Consider the following 25,459-nt stretch of genomic DNA (forward strand, 5'->3'; position numbering starts at 1 on the left):
AAACAGTGACATTGTTGTTGTGCAAATGAAGGAATCTGTGCTTGAGAAAGGTTATTATGGATTTCTTCCCTCCTCCCTTCAGTTTCCTTCTGTGAGAAAGTTTTCCTACCCCTTGAGAAAGGCTACTTTCAATTAATTTAGGGCTGCATTAGTTTGTGGCATTATTTGCTCTGGGTCTGGGTTCTAAAGAAACCCTACTTTCAGGTCCAGACATTAAAATTTGGACTGGCAGAGTCATCTTCCTATTTATCAAAGTTAAAATCCCAGAGCCTCATCCTCAGAGACAAGGACATAGAAAGGATGGACAAGTGTCAGATCTCTGGTCAGAAAAATAAAGCTTATACAGAAAAACCTAGTTTTTTAAGGTTAGGATTTCAGTGATGCCATCAGCATTAATGGCCATAAAATGAGTTTGCCTATAACTGTGTTTTTACCTTTATCTCAGGGTACCCAAGTCACTGAAATCATTTTGGTGACCAAAACATGATTTTAGAATTTGTAATGAACCCCATTGTATTCTTTTTTTGTTGCTATAAAAATTATTAAGATAGATCATAGAAAACCCAAATCTACACAGCATGGAGACCCATTTTTGGGTCTCCATCCCATGGGTTAAGAGTCTCTGCCCTGTATGCTTCTTGTACATCCTTCTGAAAAAGACTGGCTGATAGAAGACTGAATAGATGTGCATAGCTGACAATATCTGGTGGGCTGAATCACCAAGGTGGACCCAATCCCATGATAACAAGGCATCTCAAAAGCCAAATATATATATAAAATATTGGTTGAAGGGATGCACCACATCCATATGTTTTTTATTTAGCCAAATACCAAATACAATATACAAATGCCTATAAAATCTAAATACCTATAAATAAAATATAAAATCTAAATATCTATAAAAAAAGGCTGAACACTGGACCAAATCACAACCAAAACTGCATAGTCTTTGAGTAAAATTGCATCATGTGGACAAAAAATAGGAATGCACCAAATCCACTATTTTGGATTCAAACGAACCCCGAATCCTTCGAAAAAGATTCAGACGAACACTGAACCAAATCCTAATTTGCATATGCAAATTAGGGGTGGCAAGGGGAAAGCATTTTTTACTTCCTTGTTTTGTGACAAAAAGTCAAGCGCTTTCCGTCCCCACCTCTAATTTGCATATGCAAATTGGGATTCAGATTTGGTTCGGCCGGGCAGAATCATGGCCGAATCCCAAACCAAATCCTGGATTTGGTGCATCTCTAAAAAAAAATATAGCTTTCAGCTGTCCAGTCATAAGTATTAGGGTTGAATTTTGGTTTGGCTGAATCCTGCATCAAGAAGGGTAAATGACTGTAGTGCCTGTGGATTCTGCAGAATCCATGCAGCTGCCCTAGTAGGGTATTGGGATTTAGACAAGAAATATGTTCTGTTGCATGAATTAAATTAAAGATCTTAGTTCAGATTACTAAAGTTTATCATCAGATATTTTGACCAGTGTGCATGGAAAGATTTCAGTTCCTTGTGAGAAAATATTTACATAACATTATCTTCAAATAAATTAAAAAAGAAATACTATACTCACAGGCTGTCCAGTAGGTCCTGGTGATCCTCTTGGTCCTAATAATCCTCTTTCACCCTAGAAAAAAATTAATGATTACAGAATGTTTAAAATCTGAAGTAGTTTCTGTACCTAAACTCGTTGCTGCAGATTAACAGTCACCCTGGTACTGAGTGACAGCACTACGGTGTTGGGAAATGTTCTCTCTGATCAAATGTTATGAAATATAAATAGTAGGTAGTACTGCCACCCAAGAGAATGTGTAAAGCATAGCAGAAAATTGATCACTTACAGGTTCACCGGGAAGCCCTCTTGGTCCAACTTCTCCATCTTCTCCCTGTTATAAATAAAAAAATCTGTTTCTATGATTTTATCTAGACCAATGTGGTACATGTTTTTATTTTTCCATAAACCAACTGAGTCAACTGCAAGCTCATTTAGAACCCCAGACCTCCATTGATATATTTCTATAAGTCTTTACATTTTTACAGTTTCTCTTTTTGCAGGCATGAAACTTAATGAAGATCATCTGAAAAGCATGCCAGGTATATATGGAATGATGTCTTCTTTAACATCCCCTGCTTTCTGTTGGAACTTGCACCAGATAACCACAGGGCTGTACAGGGTTAATGATGCCCCACATTAGAGCAAAGTCTGACATGGATATAAATATTATAAATATAATTATTATGTCTGGTCCTATTAACGTGTTTTAAATTAATTGATGTACAATCAATATCCGGAAAATACTTCTATGTGGTATTATTTTGTGGGGATCACTGTTATATCTTTGAACTGACTTTGATCCCTGCAATCTGCAGGAATGTATGAGGATATGTATAATATAGATTGCCAATGTCTGCATTATTCTAAAAACTGAAGGCATCAATAAGGTCACAGAGGAGGCAGTAACTGATTCTTCAGCTGGAAAAGCTTCAGTATCAGTCAGTACTTATTATTATGGACATTTATGTTCTTTATATAGACAGAAAAACAGGCAGAAATAATCATAACTCTAGGCTGTATAAGTGTGAAAGTACAGGATATATATGGTGGTAACACTTATTTATACTTGCCCACGTGTAATCACCACGTGCCACCCATCTTGCACAGAACTAGGTGCACCCGCTTTATGTTTGACATATTTAGAACAAAGAAAACTTAATAGACAAATAGTAAGAAAGTGATGGGCAATATTGAACTGTGAAGACAGTAAAAGGGGTACAAAAAAGCTAGTCTTTCAAAAATGTTAAAATAGTAAGTCAGCATTCTTACCCTCTCTCCATCTTCACCAGGAGGTCCTGGTGGACCCTGAGGACCTTTGTCACCCTGAAAAGAGACATATACAACTCTTGACAACTATTTATGGGAGGGACATTCACAGCACTGGCCTTGGTGTTATATAAACAAATCCATCCAAGAGTCACTTGGATGATTTCTTAAATGAGCATAATATCAAAGGCTATTGTGATACTAAAATCTACAATTAGCATAGATATTGGCATATATAATTTATATATTTGAGTGTATATGTAGGTCTGTAAAGGTATGTGTATATATGTGCTCTATGGTTTGTTGGGAGAGGTTGAACTTTATGGACTTTGGTCTTTTTTCAAACCAATTTAACTATGTAACTAAGTAAATAGGGATAAAGCTAGATTGAAAGCATAGACTAATAAATATTTGCCATATTGACGTCTTGTATGAGCTATGAAACAAGTCCAATGTCACAAAACAAGTGTTCATTTATCAAGTGACAATGGATCTTTCAACATCAGTTGGCAGTTGGCCTCCATATATCTGTGAGTATGAAAAAATAATTTATGCAGCATAAATTCTATGTACAAAATTGAATGGGGCACCTGTGGTAATTCGTATTATGACATATTCAAGTATAATAAATATTTAATGTAATGTAAAATATATTCAGTTACTAACTTTATTTCCATATTGCTATGTGTGAATTATATCATATTATTAGTACACATATTTTATACTGAATTTGAGGACAGATATTGTGAAGTGCTGCTTAAATTGTCTTCAGTATAACTATATGGTTCAGAGCATCCTCTGGTGGCAAGATATAAGAACACAAGATCAAAAAAATGGTAACGGGTAATTTATTCTAGTGCAAAGTCTTCAGTAACAGGTACAAAATCTCTTCCAGCCAAAAGAGCAGACTCACCCTATGTCCCTTTTCACCGGGGAGACCTGGGAGACCATCAAAACCTCTGTCACCCTGCAAAATGAAAATATGGGGGTCAGCAATGACAAGACTTTGTCTGTTGATCATCCAGCCTTGATACTGGATCTCTAATCTGAATATACACAATTCTGCTAGTGATATTGTTTCTAGGAATTCTATACTGACACACACATATAACCCTGAGATGCCTTCAAAGAGCATTATTCACACAATACCCAATCAACTAACATTCAGATAATGAGAGAATACCTTGGATCCAGACTCTCCTGGCATTCCACGGGCTCCATCAGCTCCAGACCTTCCCTAAAATAAAAAAAACATGGTATCATGGACAAGAACAACTTTGCTTAAATATTTGTGGACGTTAAGCGTTATCTCCTGAATGAATTGTAAAGGAGATAGGTAGATTTCAAGTACAGGTATGGGATCCATGATCCAGAAACCTGTTATCCAGAAAGTTATGAATTACAGAATTTATGAATTACAGAATTTATGAATTTATCCAAATAATCCAATTTTTTAAAAATGATTTCCTTTTTGTTTATAATAATAAAACAGTAGCTTTTACATGGTCCAACCTAAGATATAATTAATCCTTATTAGAAGCAAAACAAGCCTATTGGGTTTATTTAATGTTTTAATGATTTTCCAGTGAACTTAAGGTATGAGGATCCATATTACAGAAAGATCCTTTATCCGGAAAGCCCCAGGTGCTGAGCATTCTGGAAAATATGTCCCATACCTGTACCCTTTTAATAAACAAATCTGTAATTTATCTATAGTAATAAGTCAAATAAACTAGACAGAAATTGTATTGAGAAAGCCAGTCGGATGCCTATCAAAACGTCTTCAAGGTAAAGCCCAGTTGATTTGACTTATACTATAGATATACCATAAGCTAGATGAATGAGAACCATCACAAACAATCTGTAATTTAGTCTAAGCCACCAAAGTCCATTGTGTTGTCAAACTCTCTAACTCAGACCCTCAAGTAAGATTTGTGTGGAAAATTAAAAAGGACATTGACAGCACTTTGCATTGTTGACATGGGATATTGCATTTCTGCATTTTTCACCCCAATTGGGTAAAATGATTAATAGCTTAAAAGGCCAGAAAATTAATGATAAATTTTTAACATGTTCAGCTCATGAAAGTAAAGGTGTGGGATCTGTTATCCAGAAACCCATTATCCAGAAAGTTCCAAATTACGGAAAGGCTGTCTCCCAGAGACCCCATTTTCTTCAAATAATCCTAATTTTTAAAGAATGATTTCCTTTTTCTCTGTAATAATAAAACAGTACCCTGTACTTGATCCAAACTAAGATTAGCCATTATTGGAAGCAAAACCAGCCTGTATGGTTTATTTAATGTTTTCATGATTTTCTAGTAGAATTAAGGTATGCAGATATGGAAAGAAAACTCCATGTTCCAAGCATTCTGGATAACAGGTCCCATACTTGTACTACATGGTGTGTGATGTTATACCATACAAAATCCTAAATAGGGCTGCCCTAGATTAGGGGCATTTGTGTATGTCGTCACATGCAAAGTCATCACAGCTCACAGAACCTACCCTTTTCCCGGATTTTCCCATGGGTCCAGATGATCCCTGAATTCCTCTAGGACCCTGCATAATACAAGAAGTATATGAGAATTTATGCTTCCCAAAACTGCAACTTGATTTAATTGATTCATTGCTGCTTCCTCCAGTCCCAAATATACTTAAAATGCACATAATATTGTTGACAATATGTAAATATGTTTTGGACAAAATAAATCTTTTTGTAGGAAAGAAACAAGCAAATAGCGCAAGGCTGAACTTCTTCTCTCTGGAAATATCACTGGCAGAGTTTCCTGCATTGTAGTTCTGGTCCAGTCTCATTATGTTAGAGTTATGGGAAGCAATCTAAATACAGTAACACAAATACACAGAGTTACCCAGAAGAGAAAACTCTCAGAGAGCTTTAAATACATTTATTGTATTTTGTATTTCTAGATTTTGCTGCAGGCAAGAATATTAACCACATCTTAAAGAAGACCTCAGGGAGGTATAGAAATGAAAGAAAAGAAACGGAAGCACATCTGGGATGAAAAAACGAATACAAACATAAATGTAAAGTTGCTGTACCTGAGGGCCTGGGTCTCCTGGGTCTCCTTTAATTCCTGGAGCTCCAGGTGATCCCTGCATAAAACAGAACACATTAATAACCTGGGAGGAAAACTATTTCTGGGCGGGAATGGAAAAAAAACATATAACATACAGTGAAATGATATTAGATGTACATTATAATGGCTCAGCAGAGGCAATGGCAATATTTGAATATGTCTGAGCCCTGTTTAATAAATTATCATGTTATTATCTATTCAAACTTAGTTGCATCTGCAATAATGTTGACACTTTAGTTGCTCGGGGATCCAGTTTCTCATTTCCAGTGCTAAAATTGAAATCAAATCTGTGCTAAAGCCTTAAAACTTGATATAATCTGTGTTTGTGTTACTAATGCAATATTTGATGAAGTTGCTGGACTTATACAGCCTCCTTGTGGTGACAGTGCAAAACAACTCACAAAGGGATGATGTATCACTAATGAAGCGCTCTGCCCAGTTAAAATACTGCAGTGATATTGCAACGTATAACCTTTAAACAGGATGGCCGCTCGAAACTTATTTTTGATAATGAAATGTTCTGATTTACATTCATTAAAAGTTTTTAGTGCTTTAAATGTATTTGCAGCTGTGATTGCTATTGAAAGTATTTCTTTTTCTTCTCTGGTTACAACATTGTTGCCTATAACAATGCAGAAGGCAGGTCAGGTCGGTTAATTCGCCGGTTTCTGCTACCAAAGCATGTTATTTAGGGAGTCAAGGTACATGATTATTATCGTTGTGGTTAGAGACTTTTTTTATATGATTCCAAAGGCATGAAGACATGTGAACGTTAGCGACCATGTTTGCGGCTTTTTTGACTGATTAAGATCTCAGCTACTTCCTCGCAAAGTTTGCGACCAAACTGTTTTTGTGAACGTTCGCAGTGTATGTAATAAAATTACGCAATTGCAAATGGTTTTTTTGTGACAACATTTTTAACAAAACTTCTGAGCAGGTGTTAAAAGATTCACAATGCAATAAAAGCCTATATTATATTGCAACAGTCGAATTTGTATTCACAAAGTTTTGCTCTTTGTGAATTTTATTACATTTCCCCCTATGGGTCTTAAAATTGCTCCTCTGTACCTACCTACCTACTCCTGTTGGAGATGTAGGTCTGAGTTCTGCACCAGAATCCTGAACATGAACACACAGCACTGTCAGGCACAAAGGGGCCCTGTATTTCTTCATTCATAGACAGCCAGTAAGGACAGGGTACCCCACCAATCTACATTACCAAGTGTTCAAAAGTTTGTGCGCCTAGAAAGACGAGTAAGCAAGAGGTGTTCCGATACTCCCTTCCTTTTCCCTTTGTATTCTGGGAGTGCAAGCAGTTGTTGCAAGGTGCAATAGAGGTTCTATTCTTCTAAGTAGCTTTTATAATTGTGACTCTGGTCAGCATAACACTGTGTTCAAAATAATCAAATAAATAAAAAAAAAGGGACCTGGAATACTATTTATAAGCAAGATTTAAGAGAGCCTCTTATTTAGAAATGCCTCTAAATTGGGTTCAGTAAATGATTGCATCTCTGTACATTGCGCACATACGTATCAATGGCTGATCAATGATCATCCCATCACAATGATCCCGCCAGCAAGTTAATAGTGAAGCATTAGGAGCTCCACCTGCTGGTCAATCTATTGTCTGACCTAGAAATCAAAAGCCCCAAAGCATATGTTGGCATTCTCATAGATGAGCTCCTTAGTCTGCCACCCTTAAACAGAAAGTTTCATCACTAAGAATGTAAATCTAACACACATTAAAGGAAAACTATACCCCCCAAACAATGTAGGTCTCTATAAAAAGATATTGCATAAAACAGCTCATGTGTAAAACCCTGCTTCATGTAAGTAAACCATTTTCATAATAATATACTTTTCTAGTAGTATGTGCCATTGGGTAATCATAAATAGAAAATTGCCATTTTAAAAAATAAGGGCCGCCCCCTGGGATCGTAGGATTCACTGTACTGTATGTTAGGTCACATGAGCCAATTAACAGACAGAGTTGTGTCTTTTGCTTCCACACTTCTTCCTGTTACAGTTAGAGTTGTAGTATTTCTGGTCAGGTGATCTCTTCCTGTTACAGTTAGAATTGAAGTATTTCTGGTCAGGTGATCTCTGAGACAGCACACAGACCATCACGAAATGGTGGCTCAAGGCAAGAGATGTAAAAAGGCAATATTTACTTAAATATATATTCCAGTTTGGTAACATTCTTTAATATGCCACTTAAAATTATATGAACTATCTGTTGCTTAAGTGTTCATTTTGGGGGTATAGTTTTCCTTTAAAGTGCTCCTAACATACAACCATTTTTAATCCCTGGTCTGAACCAGAAGACAAACCTGTTATTACAGTTTGCTATCAGTATGCTGAGGAAACCTAAAGGCAATTTTTGTCTTATCTGATGAAACCTCCCAGAATAACACTGAAGGCTAAAATATTATTTAAAGAAACCTTATTGCACAGCTGATAATTAATTTTTTTGAACCTTTAAAGGAGAACTAAAGCTTAACTAAAGATGTAGATAGAAATATTGTACAGTATGTTTTGGGCTTCTGTACCAGCCCAGGGCAACCACAACCTTAGCAGTAAAGATCTGTGTCTCCAAAGATGCCCCTGTAGCTCCCCATCTTCTTTTCTGCTGATTCACTGCACATGCTCTGTGTTGCTGTCACTTACTGAACTTAGGGACCCACTCACAATATACAGTACACATAGAATAGAAATGTCACAATATAAGGCTGATTAGTAATTAATACAAATAATTACTACATGGCAGCTCAGAAACCAGCGCAACTAGTATCAGAATTTAATAATCAGCCCTGTAGCATCCGCTTATATTACAGACAAACCTCATTTTCTGCTTGATAATTAGTGATGACCCCTAAGCTTAGCTTCTCAACAGCTGTCAGAGCCCACTGAGCATGTGAGTGTCACAGACACTTTCCAATATGGTGACCCCCTGTGACAAGTTTGAAGTCCTGGATCATTGCTGCTATTGACAAGCTGAAACTTTAGGCTGGTGCAATTAGTTTAGTATATAAAAGATGGCATTTTTAGGGTTTAGTTCTCCTTTAAGATAAGTCTATTTAGGACTGACATAAAAGAACTCTCGTTTCTGCCCTTTAAGTTGTGCTCTACTCCTAAACATATGTGACCCAATGCAATCATGTGGATCTCAGTGCATATGTCAATGACCGAGTGAATTGCAATCCTATATAGAATGATATAATCCCTTCATTGCCAGCATCTGATCTCTAAGTAATTCTATAAATCAGTTCTATCATAATCCTTGGTGACAAGGCCCTGTCCATCAATGGGAGCACATAAGAGAACAAATCGTTTACTGCAGCAATGTTCTCAAAGCATCGCCTGCAGAACATTTATATTTCCCCTAAATAATGGCTTGCGCTGAATGGTTTATCCTTTATCCTATTTTATTAAATAATCCTATGTAAATATGCTGCACGTACTTCTGTTTATAAATACAATTTCAGCTCTGTTTTATAATAGCACTTGTTTCCATTGCAAACCTAATGAGAGTGTTTTATTACTGCACAGATTCCTACTTTAATAGTCTGTGTCTCGTATACTTAATTACAGAGAAAGCCCAATCATAAAGTGGCAAAAATCTAAACTGTCCACACGTGTCCTCTTTAATGGATCATGAAATGATGTTAGACGTATTCAATTTGAGCTGATGAAATGTGTTTTTGCAGCCTGCATTTTGCAGAATTGATATTAACCCTTCCTAACTTCATATCACTAGGAGGATTATTCAAATTTTTTTATAGGGTTGTGTGAGCATTAATATGCTTAATAGGTTTACTCAGCATCCTAAAGCGTGTATCCCTGCTTCAGAAATTAAATTACAACACTATTTGGGTGACTTTAACTTCATGAATATATAATGGGTTTTTTTAATTACATTTTATTGCACATTTCCCTATTCTTGTTGCATTTAATAATTTCTTTTTTAAACTGAAACTGAACGCATCAGTAATAGCAGTAATACATTAAAAAAAAACATGTTTTATATGAATTATACTAGTTATTTTTCTATTTAAACCAGACAAATGCAAATTTCAATATTCTGTCTGATTTCTACTTGTTACTTCGGTTAAATTTAGGGGATTATTTAATAAAATCAGAATTTATCTCATATCTTTTGAAAAAAAACCCCACAACCAAACTCCCATGCCCAATTTTAGCTTATATATATTAATAAAAAAAAGCTAGATATAGATAAATAGATAAAATCGAGCAAAAACATGAATCACTCAATTTCTTTTCCAGAATTGCATAAATCTTTCAGGCTTTTTTCCTGAATCGCTAGATTTTTTTTAGAGTTTTCACCCGAAATCCCAGAAAAAGTCGGATTTTCTGGCAAAAACCTCCGATTTGCGATAGGGGCCTCTCCCATTGACTTATACAGGACCTTGACAGGTCTGAGATAATGGATTCTCATTTTCAGGCCTTTTGCAGCATCAGGGTTTAAAAAATCTCGAAAAATTTGAGTTTTTTTTCCACTATAAATTTTAGTTTTCTAGTGAAAAACATGAAAAAGTTTTTACCATTTGGACTTTAATAAATAAACCCCTTGATGTTTTAGTTAAAAGTTTCAAGTCCATAAATTGTGATCAAATTGTGATAAATGCTACATACCACTGGGCCAGATCTTCCAGTAAGTCCCATCGGGCCTGCAGGCCCACGCATGGCAATCTGAAAGGTAAAGACATTATAGTTAATGCTTGGTTTGAAACAATAATACATGATTTTTCACCTGATAAATGCAAATAGCAACTGTCCTTTATATGGCCATTAGGTAAGTGGACAGGTTTTTGGCCAGCACAAGGGGCATGGTTGGGCATAACTGTATGTGGCTTGGCATATCTGGGGTGTGGTCTTATATGTACAGCACTATACAGTTCAGTGGAACTTCCAACCTCTCTGTTTTGCTTGTCTAAAATGTGTTTGTTGGAATTTATGAAACTATCCATTTAAAAAAAATAGATTATATAAATATAAAGATATAAACATTAACAAAATACAAAACAAACCAGTTCAACATCTGAGAAAAGCAAAACATCCAAAACAAATATATAAACAAGACCAAAAGGTATGTTGATGCCATAGTAGGAATGTCATCCATGTTTTCTTTATGACCTAAGGTATACATCTTCTGTCACCTACCCGAGCTTGCTGAAGAATAGCCTGAGCCTGTGCTTCTTGGGCTGAGATTGTTGGTCCTTTTTCTCCATCGCCTCCATATCGGAACTACAAAAAAAAGATAAAGATAAGTTAAGATAAGTAAAAAGCTACTGCTCCCTGTGGCTCCCTTCTATATACTTCAGCATTAATCCTACATGATTAAAGGGATACTGTCATGGGGAAAAAAAATTTTTTCAAAATGAATCAGTTAATAGTGCTGCTCCAGCAGAATGCTGCACTGAAATCCATTTCTCAAAAGAGCAAACAGATTTTTTTTATATTCAATTTTGAAATCTGACATGGGGCTAGACATATTGTCAATTTCCCAGCTGCCCCAAGTCATGTGACTTGTGCTCTGATAAACTTCAATCACCCTTTACTGCTGTACTGCAAGTTGGAGTGATATCACCCCCCACCCTTTTCTCCCCAGCAGCCAAACAAAGGAACAATGGGAAAGTAACCAGATAACAGCTCCCTAACACAAGATAACAGCTGCCTGGTAGATATAAGAACAACACTCAATAGTAAAAACCCATGTCCCACTGAGACACATTCAGTTACATTGAGAAGGAAAAACAGCAGCCTGCCAGAAAGCATTTCTCTCCTAAAGTGCAGGCACAAGTCACATGACCAGGGGCAGCTTGGAAATTGACAATATGTCTAGCCCCATGTCAGATTTCAAAATTAAATTGCTCTTTTGAGAAATGGATTTCAGTGCAGAATTCTGCTGGAGTAGCACTATTAACCGATTCGTTTTGAAAAAAACGTGTTTTCCGATGACAGGATCCCTTTAAGCTTTCTATTAGATTTAACAAAGAAATTGGTCCTGTGTGCTGGATTACATACAGAGAGGCTAAACTGCATCAGTGCAGTTGCCAATAATAAACAATCATCAATTAGTTTTGTTCAGTCTACTAACATGAATGCAAAAATCTCATTGGAGAGCAAATCCATTGGTGCAATTAAGCAACTATGTTAGTAAATCAGTCAAATCTTCTAATATTAGGTTAATTAATTAATTAATTAATTAATTATAGCTTGGTTGGAATCAAGTACAAGCTACTGTTTTATTATTACAGAGAAAAAGGAAATAATGTTGAAAATTTTGGATTATTTGATTATAATGGAGTCTATGGGAGACAGCTTTGCCGTAATTCGGAGCTTTCTGGATAATGGGTTTCCAGGAAAATGCCTGTATATAATATATATTATTTCCATCAGAATATTAAATATATATTAAATAAAAATATAAAATATATATATCTTGCCCCCCGACAGAGGCCATTAGCTTGCTTTGAGAGAAACCAGAAAGACGGCTTTGTGCCCTCTGTTGGCACAAAAAAATTACCCTTAACAATATATATTTCAGATATATTAACTAATTTACCGGTAACATCAGCATAGTGCCTGGAGGCCCTGGTAACCCATCAGCACCTGGTAATCCGGATCGACCAGGTGGACCCTGAAAAAGTAAAAAAAAAAACAAGATATGCATAAACAGTGTCTGGGAGGAATAGGTGTGAGCATAAGCTTATGATGCATACTGTATACTGCTTTCTCACCAAGATTTTCCTATGGAAATTGTGAATATGAAAAGGAAGGGATTTTTGGGGCTTTCCATTATGATAAAGAGAAATCTCAGTCACTATGGTGCACTAAAACACAAGGGGTCATTTACTATTAGAAAGCCAGCGTTTAAAGTGCAAACAACAGTTACAATGTGCACCCTATCTTGGCACAGCTGGTCTCTGTGCTCTATATTTACTATTTCATTGATGTATTCATAAGGATTGGGCAATGGGAGGCATGAAGCAAATCCCCTTCCTGTTCCTTACCCAACCCCTAACTTGTGCATCATTTAGAAGCTCACATTAGGGAGCAACAGAGGACCCAAGACACAATGGGGCCCTGTCCTTAGCACCTTCTCTATGGCTAGCTGCATTTCTTGATGCTGCACTGAGTACGCTATGTTGGATTACTAATATGCTGAACAGTAAACAGCAAAATCATTTCCCTGAGCAGAAGTACTTTGTGGACTCTGCGTGGGCTCTTTCACTCCTTATTGCTCTTTGCACCTCTGTCTGGGGGAAAATAAATGTCACCCTATACCATAAAAAATTTACCCTTCCCTGCTTTTAGGCAGTAAATACACACTGCTGCATGTTGGTGGTGATAACCATTAATAATACGGTAAGTGATCTATGATGATGCTTCCCGGGGTATGTAATAAAAGGTGCAAAGATCCTACAGCCTAGTCACCTATATCAACCAATCAGCAGATAGCATTTCTGAGGCACCAGTTGAAAAAAAAAATCTTTTTGTTTGCTATTCTGGTCTTTGAACAACAAGATATGTCTCATTAAATTAAATGTGTCCCAAAAAATGTGAAAAAGAAATGAAGAGAGAGAGAGAGAACATCTAAAGCGAGAGGCATTTTAACACATAAAAGAGAAAGCAGTGTTAAAATAATTGTAAAAATACTAATATATATATACAATATATATGTGTTCAGCATGTAATGTACTCACTCTCTCACCAGGATCTCCAGGAGTACCAGAAGGTCCTTGCAAACCAGGTGGACCAGTAAGACCCTAAACAGAAAGAAAATGATTTGTCATACACAAAAGGGCATAGGGCCTCTTTTAAAGTAAACAGGGTAGACAGAACAACAGCAGATATGAGCCACATGGGACTACCTAGACATGTAACCAGCCTTTTGGAAGTTTGAGTCATAAGAGAAAGACAGAGTAATTGTTATCACCAGGGAGAAAATGTAGGACATGTCTTCCCTGTAAATACTGTGATGATTAAAAATATACATAAACAGTAACTGTAGAAGCATTAGGATTTAAGTCAGAATCACATGATCAACAAAAAGGTGATGAAATACTTACAGCAGGTCCTTCCAGTCCAGGGGGGCCTTCAATTAGCATTCCCTAAAAAAAAATAAAAAAAAAAATATTCAATTAACAGTGGAATTTCCCAAGGGACATTACTTGTGTTAATGCTGATTTACAGACCTGCAATAATCTAATTTGTGTTTTAATTTTTTACCACTTTCTAATATTTTTAATAATAATTAACCAATCTTAATAAGGAGAACAATGTTAGTAAATAGGGAACATATATAAAACACAGAATAATCCTAATAAGAAGAACAATGTTAGCCAATAGTGAAAATATATAAAACATTGAAAATAAATATATAAACTAGGTTTCTAGGTTGTGCACTGGAGTGTATTTTCGCTGTACTATTTATTACACTTTATCTTTAACTTCAAACTCTTCCCCCCATATGTAATTAAAGGCACCAAGTTTGCCCAGGAACAGTACCCCAAAGCAGCCAATAAGATGTTTGCTATTAGACAGGTGACCAGAATATATTACTTACTGATTGGCTGCTATGGGTTACTGCACCTGGGCAAATTTGGTGTCCTTTAATACATAACCCCCTTACACTTTGTCACAATGGAATGAAGCCTCTTTTAATGCCTGAATTAAAAGGGTTGTTCACCTTTAAACTAGTATGTTATAGAATGGCTAATTCTAAGCAACTTTTTGATCGGCATTCATTTTTTTCTTTTTTATAGGTTTTCAATTGCGGGTCACTGACCCTGTCTAAAAAATTTGAATGTACTCAAAACTAGAAAAAAGAAAAAAACTAGAATGTATAAAATTAGAATGGTTGTTACTGACCCGAAAACTTCAATCAAATTCTAATGAAACTTGATTCCTTAAGAGGGATATAAATGAGCTGGAGAGAGTGCAGAGACATGCAACTAAATTGGTTAGAGGGATGGAAGACTTAAATTATGAGGGTAGACTGTCAAGGTTGGGGTTGTTTTCTCTGGAAAAAAGGCGCTTGCGAGGGGTCATGATTACACTTTACAAGTACATTAGAGGACATTATAGACAAATGGCAGGGGACCTTTTTACCCATAAAGTGGATCACCGTACCAGAGGCCACCCCTTTAGACTAGAAGAAAAGAACTTTCATTTGAAGCAACGTAGGGGGTTCTTCACAGTCAGGACAGTGAGGTTGTGGAATGCACTGCCGGGTGATGTTGTGATGGCTGATTCAGTTAATACCTTTAAGAATGGCTTGGATGATTTTTTGGACAGACAGAATATCAAAGGCTATTGTGATACTAAGCTCTATAGTTAGTATAGGTATGGGTATATAGAATTTAATTAAAAGTAGGGAGGGGTGTGTGTATGGATGCTGGGTTTTCATTTGGAGGGGTTGAACTTGATGGACTTTGTCTTCTTTCAACTCAATTTAACTATGTAACTATGATTCGAGCTTTTCTCAGAACAAAACTTAAATGACAGGAAGGCTATTAACATCTTCAAATGGGTCAATGGGTTTTAAGTGGCGGATATTTTAAATAGAACTGTTTCCATAGTCGAGGTGTGATAAATCTCACATTCTAGTTGGTGCTTTTAAAATAGAATTTGTGAGTTTTGACACCATTTTTTTTTTATAAAATTTGAATTTGAATTTACCATTTGAACTTTAATAAATCTGCCCCTAATAGTTGATGCAATGTTTTATTACTTGTCTTTCTATTCAGGCCTCCTATTCATATTCCAGTGTCTCATATGAATCAATGCATGGTTGCTAGGGTAATATGGACCCTAGCGACCAGATTGCTGAAATTGGAAGTTAGAGAGCAGCTGAATATTAAGCTAAGTAACTGAAAAACCACACATTGAACCCAACTGCAAACAGTAACAAAGTTAGCTTTAGTTTTTTTAATCTGTAAAACACCTTATAGTTTTACTTACCGGTTCAATTACTGCTGGTTCCCCTTTTTCGCCTTTCTCGCCATACCCACCATAATTGGTCACCTGCAAGATCACAACGCTAGTTAAAACACAAGACTATCTGCAAGAATGAACCCTCTTTTCCTTGCAAAGATTTAAATCCAGGACTTCATAGACAGGTGAGGTACAGTTGGTTTATTTTAAAGTTACTCTTTATTTGAAATAATTACTGGCTAGAAATGATTGGTTGCAATGTCTATCTGCCAGAACAAAAGAGCAATTATTTCATTAGATAAGGCTATAGAAAATGATAGATTGCTTGCAAGTAATTATAGATCTGAAGAAAGCAATTACAGTTTTGTATTCATTGTTATGTTTATCTCTAATTATACTAACAATACAAATAATAAATAATGGATGCCTATTATACTGTTTATAAACAGTCATATACCAACTAAATATGATCTTTACCCTACATAAACATAAATATTACAAACACCAGATGCATACGGCGTGAGACTGGCTGTAATATTGTTTGCAATTAGGAATTAAACACATAATGCTAATGTCTATTGAGGAAAGGGAACGTGCCCCTCACATATATATCCCCATAATGCACAGGCAGCTAATCACAACAGGTTACCTTGCGCCTGGTTATCTTTAGCTTTAACAGATGCTGACCTGTAGCATAAAATATGTTGCTTTAATGTAAATGCCGCATACAGCTCGAAGACCTGAACTAAATGCCTGACATAAACTGTCAATTATTATAGGTAGTGGTGTGACATTCCCTCACATGTATTTTCCTATTTATAAAGTAGAGGCAGCAAGTCATTTTGTCACCTCATTGCAATGTATCCAGTGTTAATATTCAATTTAGTTAAGAATTGATCAGTTATATGCAATTAATATGGATAGTGATGAGCAAATCTTTTCCCCAGTCATGGATTTGCAGAGAAATTCTGCATTTCGTCATCTTCGTATTTGCTGCGAAACTGAGGTGACAATTCACCACAAAAACTTTGCCGCAACAAAAAACACCTATTGAATTTAATGCATTTGGAGAGAGAAAAAAAGTTGTGTGCATAAAAAAATTGTCAGGCGTCAAAAAAAATTGTCACCTATTGGCCTCAATGAGTTTCCATATTCACTAATCACTAAATATGGACTAAAATAAAAAATGTTATTTTCAGTAATTGTAGATGCTCTTGAAACATCCACCACTTATTTACTATTTGAGAGCTAGATGAGAAATATTTATATATACTTTTGTTTAATTCAAAACCATGAGAACTATGTGCTACAAAAGCTAATCAGAATCTCAGTGCTTTCACAACACAAACTTACGCTGGTTTCAGAGATATCAGTTTCAGCAGGTACACCAGGGCCGACCTCTTGTGTGGTAGGGTTGGGGAGCTTCTCTTCATACTCCTTATAGTCATAAATATCATATTCTCCTAAACCTCCTCCTACTACTGGCTCAGACTCTGTGGGGCTAACAGTTTTCACCCCATACTCTGTTTCCTCAACCAGCTTTTTCTCTGAGTCATAGTCCTCTCCTGTTATGTACTCTTCCACAAATGGGTCCTCCACAATGGATTCCTCCACAAAGGACTCCTCCTCTGGTTTTTGCTTTCCACGCAGACATGAGAAGTAGGGGGAATACACAGGTTATGGTTAGTCAAAGCTGTTAGAAGCATTTAAGCGATAAAGCATTGGCAATATGCTTATTTATTTTTCTTTCATCTTAGGAAGGCAACGCAAGCTAGCTTAATCAGTTTTATAAATATATAAGCTTGCAAAGGAGCAGTACTGGAAATAAAAATTTACTTTTGGGGAGAGGAAATCGCTGAATATACAATGAATAATTTTATCATTTTCATTTTGTTTATAATGAAGTCAGTTAGAACATGTTTAGTTTAAGGCTTATGTCAAACTGGGAGATTAGTAGTTGCAATGATAGATGGCTAGAAACACTCCACGTTTGTTTCAATTATATTGTCTGGGGCTGTTAATGTATGTTCCAGTGGAAAATAAAGAAACCTATTTCTTACCAGCGACAAGTAGCAGCTACTAATCTTCCTATGGTTCTTCACACAAAATATTTACACCTTCATCAGATTAAACCAGTACTGCTGCTTTTAAAGCAAGGTCTAAACATCCTTTAAACTGGTTCTCATTGAATTGTGAGACTCCGTAGCCAAAATGAGGTTTAGAGAACATCATCAACTAAAAGCAATTAAAGCAATCAGCATTATTTTCTTCCGTTTTCAGTAAAATAAAGATGTATTGTTTAAATGTGCATTCTCTTTTGCCTTTTTAATGACAAAACAGTGGCCTATGTGTATTTCCCCAACTGTGCCAACTGCAATGCTGTTATATGATAATCAGGCAATAGCTATAGTAATTTAGAAAAACATCACAGTGGCTTTTAAGGAAGGACTGCTTCAAAGCTTTCTCATTTGGATTAATATAAAATAATGTGTGAGAAAATGCACTTTATAACAACAATCTTTTTTTCTGTATAAAACAATGAAAATGGCTTACGCAATTTTACAAGTCGATTATTGACCTTGGAATAGATATATTTGTTAATGATGCTAAAGTACACATTGCAGAATATGACCATGATAGTAAAGAGCATAAGTTGCTATCCCTGTCCTTTCTGTAAAAAGGATGGAAAAAGCTGACTGTATATAACATAGGTGGATCCCACTGCTAAACATTATAATATGCACAGCCATGTCAAGCCTCCACCTATTGCTACTAAACTGTTAAGGCAAAAATACACCAGATAACTTTTGGTTTCCCAGGCAGTTGGTCAGTGAATGCTTGCACAATGTCTGATATAGAAATTCACATATACAATCAAATTCCACTTGCTTGGCCGATGGCCTGAACAAGTGTATCTGAACACAAGTACTAGAGCTCATACATGCTATGACAAAACTGCCCAAACTACCTCCTGAGATGACCATAGATGTAACATTATTTAGTCTGTAAGATCAGTAGAGGCCAATATGTTTTATCTACAAACTAGGGTTGCCCCATGGCTGGTCTTGGAACATTTTACTGAGCAGTGGTGATGGCCTTTTTTAAATCATGACCTTAGAGTTCTTATTCTAAATGCAATTTATATAATTATACTATGGTCCCTTCAGAGCAAGACATGTGTTATGCACCAGATGTACTGAAAAGTTTTTTTAATGTTCTAAATGAGTTTATTTTGTCACTCAAACAAACCTTTCCATTTCATTTACAGCTGTCATGTCAACAGCACTGTGTTGAGACAGCTGTCTGTCTGTCTGCATTTTGTATGACACTGTCTGTTCATACTGTAACAGAAATGGGCCTTCAAAAATAACTAATGGCTACCTAATAGCTACCTAATAGGTCTATACCTAAACCTGTATTTTAGCATCAGTTCTCCATTCCAAAACTCACCTTGTAAATCAAATATAAAATTGCAAGCAATTGAAATACATTTTAAAAATTAACGTTTTTATGTTTAAAAGAAACCTTGCAACCTTAATTTCAAATAGCATAGCAAAAAGGGATCAGTAAATGCAAAACAACATCTACAGACGTGTCGGGTTTTCAAAAGAGGTAGAAATTCTCACTGTATGGTTATTAATCGAGACAAGAATTCTCACCCCCTCTTGGAAGCCTTCACACCTGGATGCAGAAGCTATAGCAATAACTATGCCACTATGCATACATCCATGAACTGTAACCTCTTGCAATTTACAGTGCATGATCTTTTGTATTTTTTATACAAGATGTATACTTTAAGAGAGCATTGATGTAAGAAAATAAAGTATTATGACTTTGGTATAGAGGCGTTTTATAGGCAGATGAAGAAGCTATGATATGCAACTCACTGAATATGCTTCCAGTCTTGGAAGATCTTACAAGATCTTTAAATCAAAAGATCTAATTGCTCATGATTACTGCTGTTTTAAAGCAACTTGTTCTTCAATGGTAAGGAGATAATTGAGCCATGCCTGTATAGCTAATGCCGTTGTTGAACTGTGTAATTTACAGAGAAAATTTGATGATTGATGAATAATATCAACATCAATTCATATTTCTCATTATTAGTAAACCTTGTGTCTTCCCTTATGTGCATTACTTTTTTAAATGTTGTGTATGCAAATTTTTGAAACCCAGATTTTTTTTAAGCTACCGTGGAGGTTACAGATGCAGCAGACTTCACTGCGATACCTACTGCTTGTGGCACAAGGTGGGGCTATGTATGCTAGATGCTCAAACATGTATAGTCTACTGGTATGTCCTCAACAGTAATGTTATTTTCTTTACCAAATAACTTCTTAATAAAAATCCAATAAAGATTGGAAGAAAACAATCTTTCCGTTATAGTTTCAGTACCATTACAAAATGCATGTGCTCACAAGACATGAGGGTTGGAGACTTTTAACTTTTAACAGTGGGGTCTATGAAGAACAGTCGAACAATAACCTCATCAACTCCTTAATATGCTCCTCATCCAATTGATTTTCAACCCTGCTACATTTATATCTGGTTGGTTTTCAGCCATATATCGTTCATGCAGGCATTTCTAAAACTTCCTTGCACATTAATTTGATTAAATTGAGACTTTTACTGTTTACTGGCCCAACTGAATAAGCTGAGTGAGAGACTTTCTCTTTTTACCAACTGGATAATTGCAAAAGCATTTACTTGCCATCCCACTTTATGTAGTCAGTTTTAGTGCGATTCGCCGCCAGCGAATAAATTCGCGAAACGCCCGCGAAAATTCGCGGAAAAAATTTGCCGGCGAATAAAAACGGACGCCGGTGTCAAAAACGGACGCCAGTGTCAAAAACGGGCGCCGGCGTCAAAAACGAGACGCCGGCGCAGTTTCGCAAATTTTTCACCGTTTTGCGAATTTCGCACATTTTTCGGCGAGGCAAAACGCCGCAAATTCGCCCATCACTAGTCAGTTTTTAAAACTGGACAAATACTTTGGTTTTCTGTTTGTGGTATCATCAAACTGTAATCATGGGTCTGAATTAACTAGGCATATTATGCCTGGAGTCCTCCAGCTGTTCTTGATCATCAGGTTTGCAGATCAACAGCAGCTGGAAGGATGTAAAATAAGCTAATTGCATGATGAATAGACAAATTTATATTTTACATGGGAAATAAGCACCGTGTATACATAGTGCATCCCTCAAACCTATTTGAATCTGCCTATTGAATCATCTATAGATTTTTGACAGACTCAAAAACATTACATTGATCTGGTAATGACATGGTGTCTCCCAATCTAATGTATAATTTCAAACACATACAGTATATGAGTAAACAAAAACATGTGTTATATTTTATATTTATAAATAAGGAAAACAAAAATTAGATCATTTTTCATTATGATTATAACATTCTGTAGTAAAAAAAGGATTTTTACTAAATGGCAAAGCTTTATGCCTACTCTGAATATTCCATTAATATTAATGCATGTTGACCGTTGTTCCTTATACCTCATTGTGTCCTGTAGTAAGAGCAGGAGTATCTGTCTGATAACCATAGTCTCCTTCACTGTATTGATTGTAGTCAACCACATTGGCCTAAGAGGAGAAAAAACATTTTGTGTTAAATAAAGAAACCATGTTGTGTACAAATTGTGAGAATAAAATCAGGCGTCGAGAAATAGTCAGGTTATGGTATTAGCCAGAGGTTTTGAAGGTATCTAGTGAGGTTAGGGCGTTTTATTTCTCATGATCAGAGATCTTCTGGGCTGGCCCTACTGAAGATCTTGATATCTTTTCTACCTTTACCCCTATTCTTTTTCTTGCTGACGCCTGGTAATCGGTCTTGCCCTTCTTCTTCTTAGCTGCAAATGAGTTTTTGGGCGTAACCTTTTGGGGTTTGTCCTTTGATTTAGGGGGTACTGGCTTCTTCTTCGTTTTGGAACTGGCTTTCTTCCTCTGCAAAAATGTGGTGAAACACGGAATGGAAACCATAAATGAATGAAAGAAGGGAGGAGGTGAGCAAGGAGGATAAAGGGCAAGCTCCACCCTTTCTTTGAGGCCATATTTTCTATCCAGTGCTATGTGTAGCACCCTGAAAATAACTGAATGGGGAAGATGAATTAGCTGCATAGCGCTACTTAGAAAATATGGGTTATAGTTTTAGCACGTTTCAGCAATCCAAATGAAATCTAAAATAACCTTACTGAGATATTTGTGTTTCTTAGGAAGTTCCACAAGAAGTGCCTTTTGCATATTCAGTTATATATAATGTAACAGGAGAGGAACATTATTTGTTCTCTGTTGGTGGTTTGTTTTTTTTGTGAATGCAAAATTTTTTTTCTTAAATAGTGTGATCCCTCCCATTTCATGCTAATAAAACTGACATCACAACAATAACTCCTTAAGGAGACAACAAAGATATTTCAATAATTTTATGCAGATTTCACACTGTATCTTCACTGTTTAACTGGGCAAAGCAGAGGATCTTGCTTGTTAATACTTTGTCTTCCAGACTCTGGGGAGGTACAATGGCTAGGAGTAAATGACCAGAAACACACAAACACACAAACAGACACATGACATATATAACACAGAGTTACTATACCTCTGTCTGAGCTATGAGTTCTTCAGTTAGTGAGGGTGCCTCTGTTACAAGCTCAGTCTCCTTGTAATCTGGGTCCCCATACTCATAGTCATACTCGATTAGCTCTTCAGGTGCATACTACATTGCAAAAGGGAAAGGTTTTAGGCAAGGCTGTGTTAGTAAGCAAATTTGTCCTTAAAGGACATCCGTTATTGGCTGTGTTACAGAAGAATATCCATCAGCAACTGTGCACTCTCTTACATTATCCTTAATTAGACATAAATGAAAGGATGATGCAGAGCCCATCACAGAATGGAGCACTTTAGGTATTAAAGCCATGATGGTAAGCACTTGATCTCAAAACCAAAAGTGTTACCTCATGAGTATAAAGATTGAAATGTAATGCTCTCAGCAGAAGTATCACAGATATAAGTTATGCCTCATTGACTTTAAGCAAATACATGGTATGTTTTGTATCTTCTTTTTAATAAGTTAGTATTAAGCTCACACATTACAGTGTTTCATTGGGTTTAGGGATCAAGGGATCAATGAAATTACAGCATTAGAATCGGTTACAGTGTGGTTCGCCTCTGTGTTTGGCTAAGATCCAAAAAGGCTTGAAGTGAATCATAGAGGAGATTTACCATTCCTTTTAAGGAGTAGCCTGTTTGTATTCAGTAAACGGGCACTGTGCAAAGGAAAAGAAGAACTGGTTAACGGGGTGTATGTTTTTTAAAAGCCAGGATTAGGAAGCTTAGTCCCCTTGTTTTGTGACATCCACCCTTTGTATTGAATGACAAAATGGATTGAATTGTCTATCACAATTTTCATGCTCTGGTTTCCTAACGTGTAACCTTTTCATTTAAAATATTATGTAATAGGAAAATGGAAAAAAACATGGGATTGTTGACATTAGCTACTTTGATGAGTTGACAGTCAGACTGAGCTGCAGGTCTGATCAAATAAATTCATTTTATCTTTATGCAGTTGTAAATTAAGAGATATATTTATAAAGGTGTGTAATTGCAGGTTTTATGTGCCATGCATTATGGAAATAATGCATTACAATATTGTCTGTGTATAAAGGTGTGTTTTTTTTCACAAGACTAATGACAAATATGGAAATAAATTTGGCGCCATAATGATGGTGTAAAAAATGGCACTGAATATTGACCAAATATTCACTTATGGGGTTATGGAGATAAGTTGGATAAGATATTCATGTTACAATCATAGTGGCTAATGTGAACAAGGCCTAAATCGACAGATGGTGAAACAAATCAGAAATTAAACAGTAATTTATCTACATAGTTAGCAAACCAGAAAAGGCAGTGTTTGGCATTATGCTTACTAGAGCATTAGGTGTCCAATACAATATTTACACACCACTCAACACATATAAACCCTTGGCAGGGTTTCCCACCACAAATCTCACTGAATGTCTTTATGTGGCCCAGTGATGTAAATTTACTAGGTACTCGGTGAATTACAGATCTCTTTATTGCCTCAGTAAACATCAAGCAGTATATCACTGTTTAGACTGGGTTCCTGGGCACACACTCACGGAAAGATCCTTAGTATGACAAAGGGCCAGTTTTACAAGGATTCATAGTATGAATATACAAGTATATGTACATATTATGCACATACAGTATACATACAAACAGGGAGCAGAGTGTCATGTGTTAATATTGCATTAAAAAGCATTTTGGAAAGCAAAGATCTTTTGGATTTTATTCACACAGCTTGCTTATCTGTTATGGGTCAGTTCTGAGCCCTACTTCTAATTTTCTTTTGATCGTTAATCTTTCAAGAGACAAAGCCATAAAGTTGGGGAAAGGATGAGAAAATCCTTTCAGAGAGGGTCCATCGATCTTTGGTTTAACCTTCCTACGCTAGAGGGACCAATAATTCATAGCTCTGAGCGTCTTCTCTTTCCCACGACAACAAACAGCTTAGAGTAAAGCTCTAGAATAATAAATACATGTCTACAGTAGCACACATACAGCAATGATGGTCACACGACTCCCAGCAGTCCCTGAAAGCCAAGCCTTCAATTTTTCTTTAAGGATGCTGGGAGTCACAGTATAGCAATGCACACTTTAGAGCATCACATACAGTGCTCCTGAGCCTTGATATGATCCAAATCAAATACATGCAATCCAGTGCTACCTTAAATAATAGTTAAATAGTTGCTTGACTTATGTACATTCTTTACGGCAGAAACTCTAATATTCAGAGTCAAACTAATACATTTATAGTCAAGACAAACACATATACAGGTTAACATTAATATCTGAATATCTGAATAAAGTCTCAGACTCCCCTACTAATTAAACTAATGCAGTGACTGGTTACAGTTTTGTTCCTTGTTCTATCATTCCAAAACTGCCTGCGCTGTTTTGGTGCTCAGATGGAAGGAACATTACAACATTATATTATTATTATAAAGATTAATACACAAGCCTAGCCAACATATATGCAGGAAATGTGTTTCTTTTGTTATGGATACAAGTCTTGCTATTCACCAATGAAGAATTCAGAAGCCAGCTGAAAGAGCATTTACATACAAAATATGTAAATACTTCCATGGTTTAGCAAATAATACAAACCCTCAGGGCGTTAAAAAGTCCTGCCAAAAACCGCATATAATCATAGAAGATCTAAAATATGCCCTTTCGCTACACAATCCAGATGTTCATTATCATTTTTTGCATATTCAAGAGTGAGCGCACTGACTTTGCACCCTCCTGGAATGAACCGGAAGCCTGCCTTTAAATCTTCTGCACAAGTTTAAATGATCATCTTTTCTGGGCTGAATGGTTTCAAAAGTGCTAGGAGCTGCAAATCATAGCAGTGTGGAGATTTAGTCTGGAAAATGCATCAGAGGTGAAGTATTTTTTTTAATATATATTTTTCCTTATGCCTCGGAATGTTTCCACAATGATCTCAGCACTCCTATTTTCCACATGAAGCAGTGTTATCATGTTACA

At 36.2% G+C, this 25,459-nt stretch overlaps 1 protein-coding gene across 5 annotated transcripts in view; it reads right to left on the reverse strand.

Annotated features, from left to right (window-relative positions):
- Positions 1–25,459, reverse strand: part of col11a1.L (collagen type XI alpha 1 chain L homeolog) — a 126,370-nt gene that overhangs the window by 63,385 nt on the left and 37,526 nt on the right. The window contains exons 6-22 of one of the 5 annotated variants that reach the window (XM_041590578.1): positions 22,488–22,604; positions 21,689–21,838; positions 21,392–21,478; positions 17,235–17,519; positions 15,909–15,971; positions 14,015–14,056; positions 13,649–13,711; positions 12,508–12,582; positions 11,103–11,186; positions 10,575–10,631; positions 5,884–5,937; positions 5,329–5,382; positions 4,005–4,058; positions 3,735–3,788; positions 2,825–2,878; positions 1,842–1,886; positions 1,574–1,627 (exon numbers count right to left, since the gene is read on the reverse strand). In XM_041590578.1, the coding sequence (XP_041446512.1) occupies positions 1,574–1,627; positions 1,842–1,886; positions 2,825–2,878; positions 3,735–3,788; positions 4,005–4,058; positions 5,329–5,382; positions 5,884–5,937; positions 10,575–10,631; positions 11,103–11,186; positions 12,508–12,582; positions 13,649–13,711; positions 14,015–14,056; positions 15,909–15,971; positions 17,235–17,519; positions 21,392–21,478; positions 21,689–21,838; positions 22,488–22,604 (1,392 nt within the window). The remainder of the gene's footprint in view (positions 1–1,573; positions 1,628–1,841; positions 1,887–2,824; positions 2,879–3,734; positions 3,789–4,004; positions 4,059–5,328; positions 5,383–5,883; positions 5,938–10,574; positions 10,632–11,102; positions 11,187–12,507; positions 12,583–13,648; positions 13,712–14,014; positions 14,057–15,908; positions 15,972–17,234; positions 17,520–21,391; positions 21,479–21,688; positions 21,839–22,487; positions 22,605–25,459) is intronic. The other 4 variants (XM_041590574.1, XM_041590575.1, XM_041590577.1 and 1 more) reach the window with 4 other exon arrangements.

The sequence above is a fragment of the Xenopus laevis genome, chromosome 4L (assembly GCF_017654675.1).
Source record: "Xenopus laevis strain J_2021 chromosome 4L, Xenopus_laevis_v10.1, whole genome shotgun sequence".
NCBI classification, from domain to species: Eukaryota; Metazoa; Chordata; class Amphibia; order Anura; family Pipidae; genus Xenopus; species Xenopus laevis.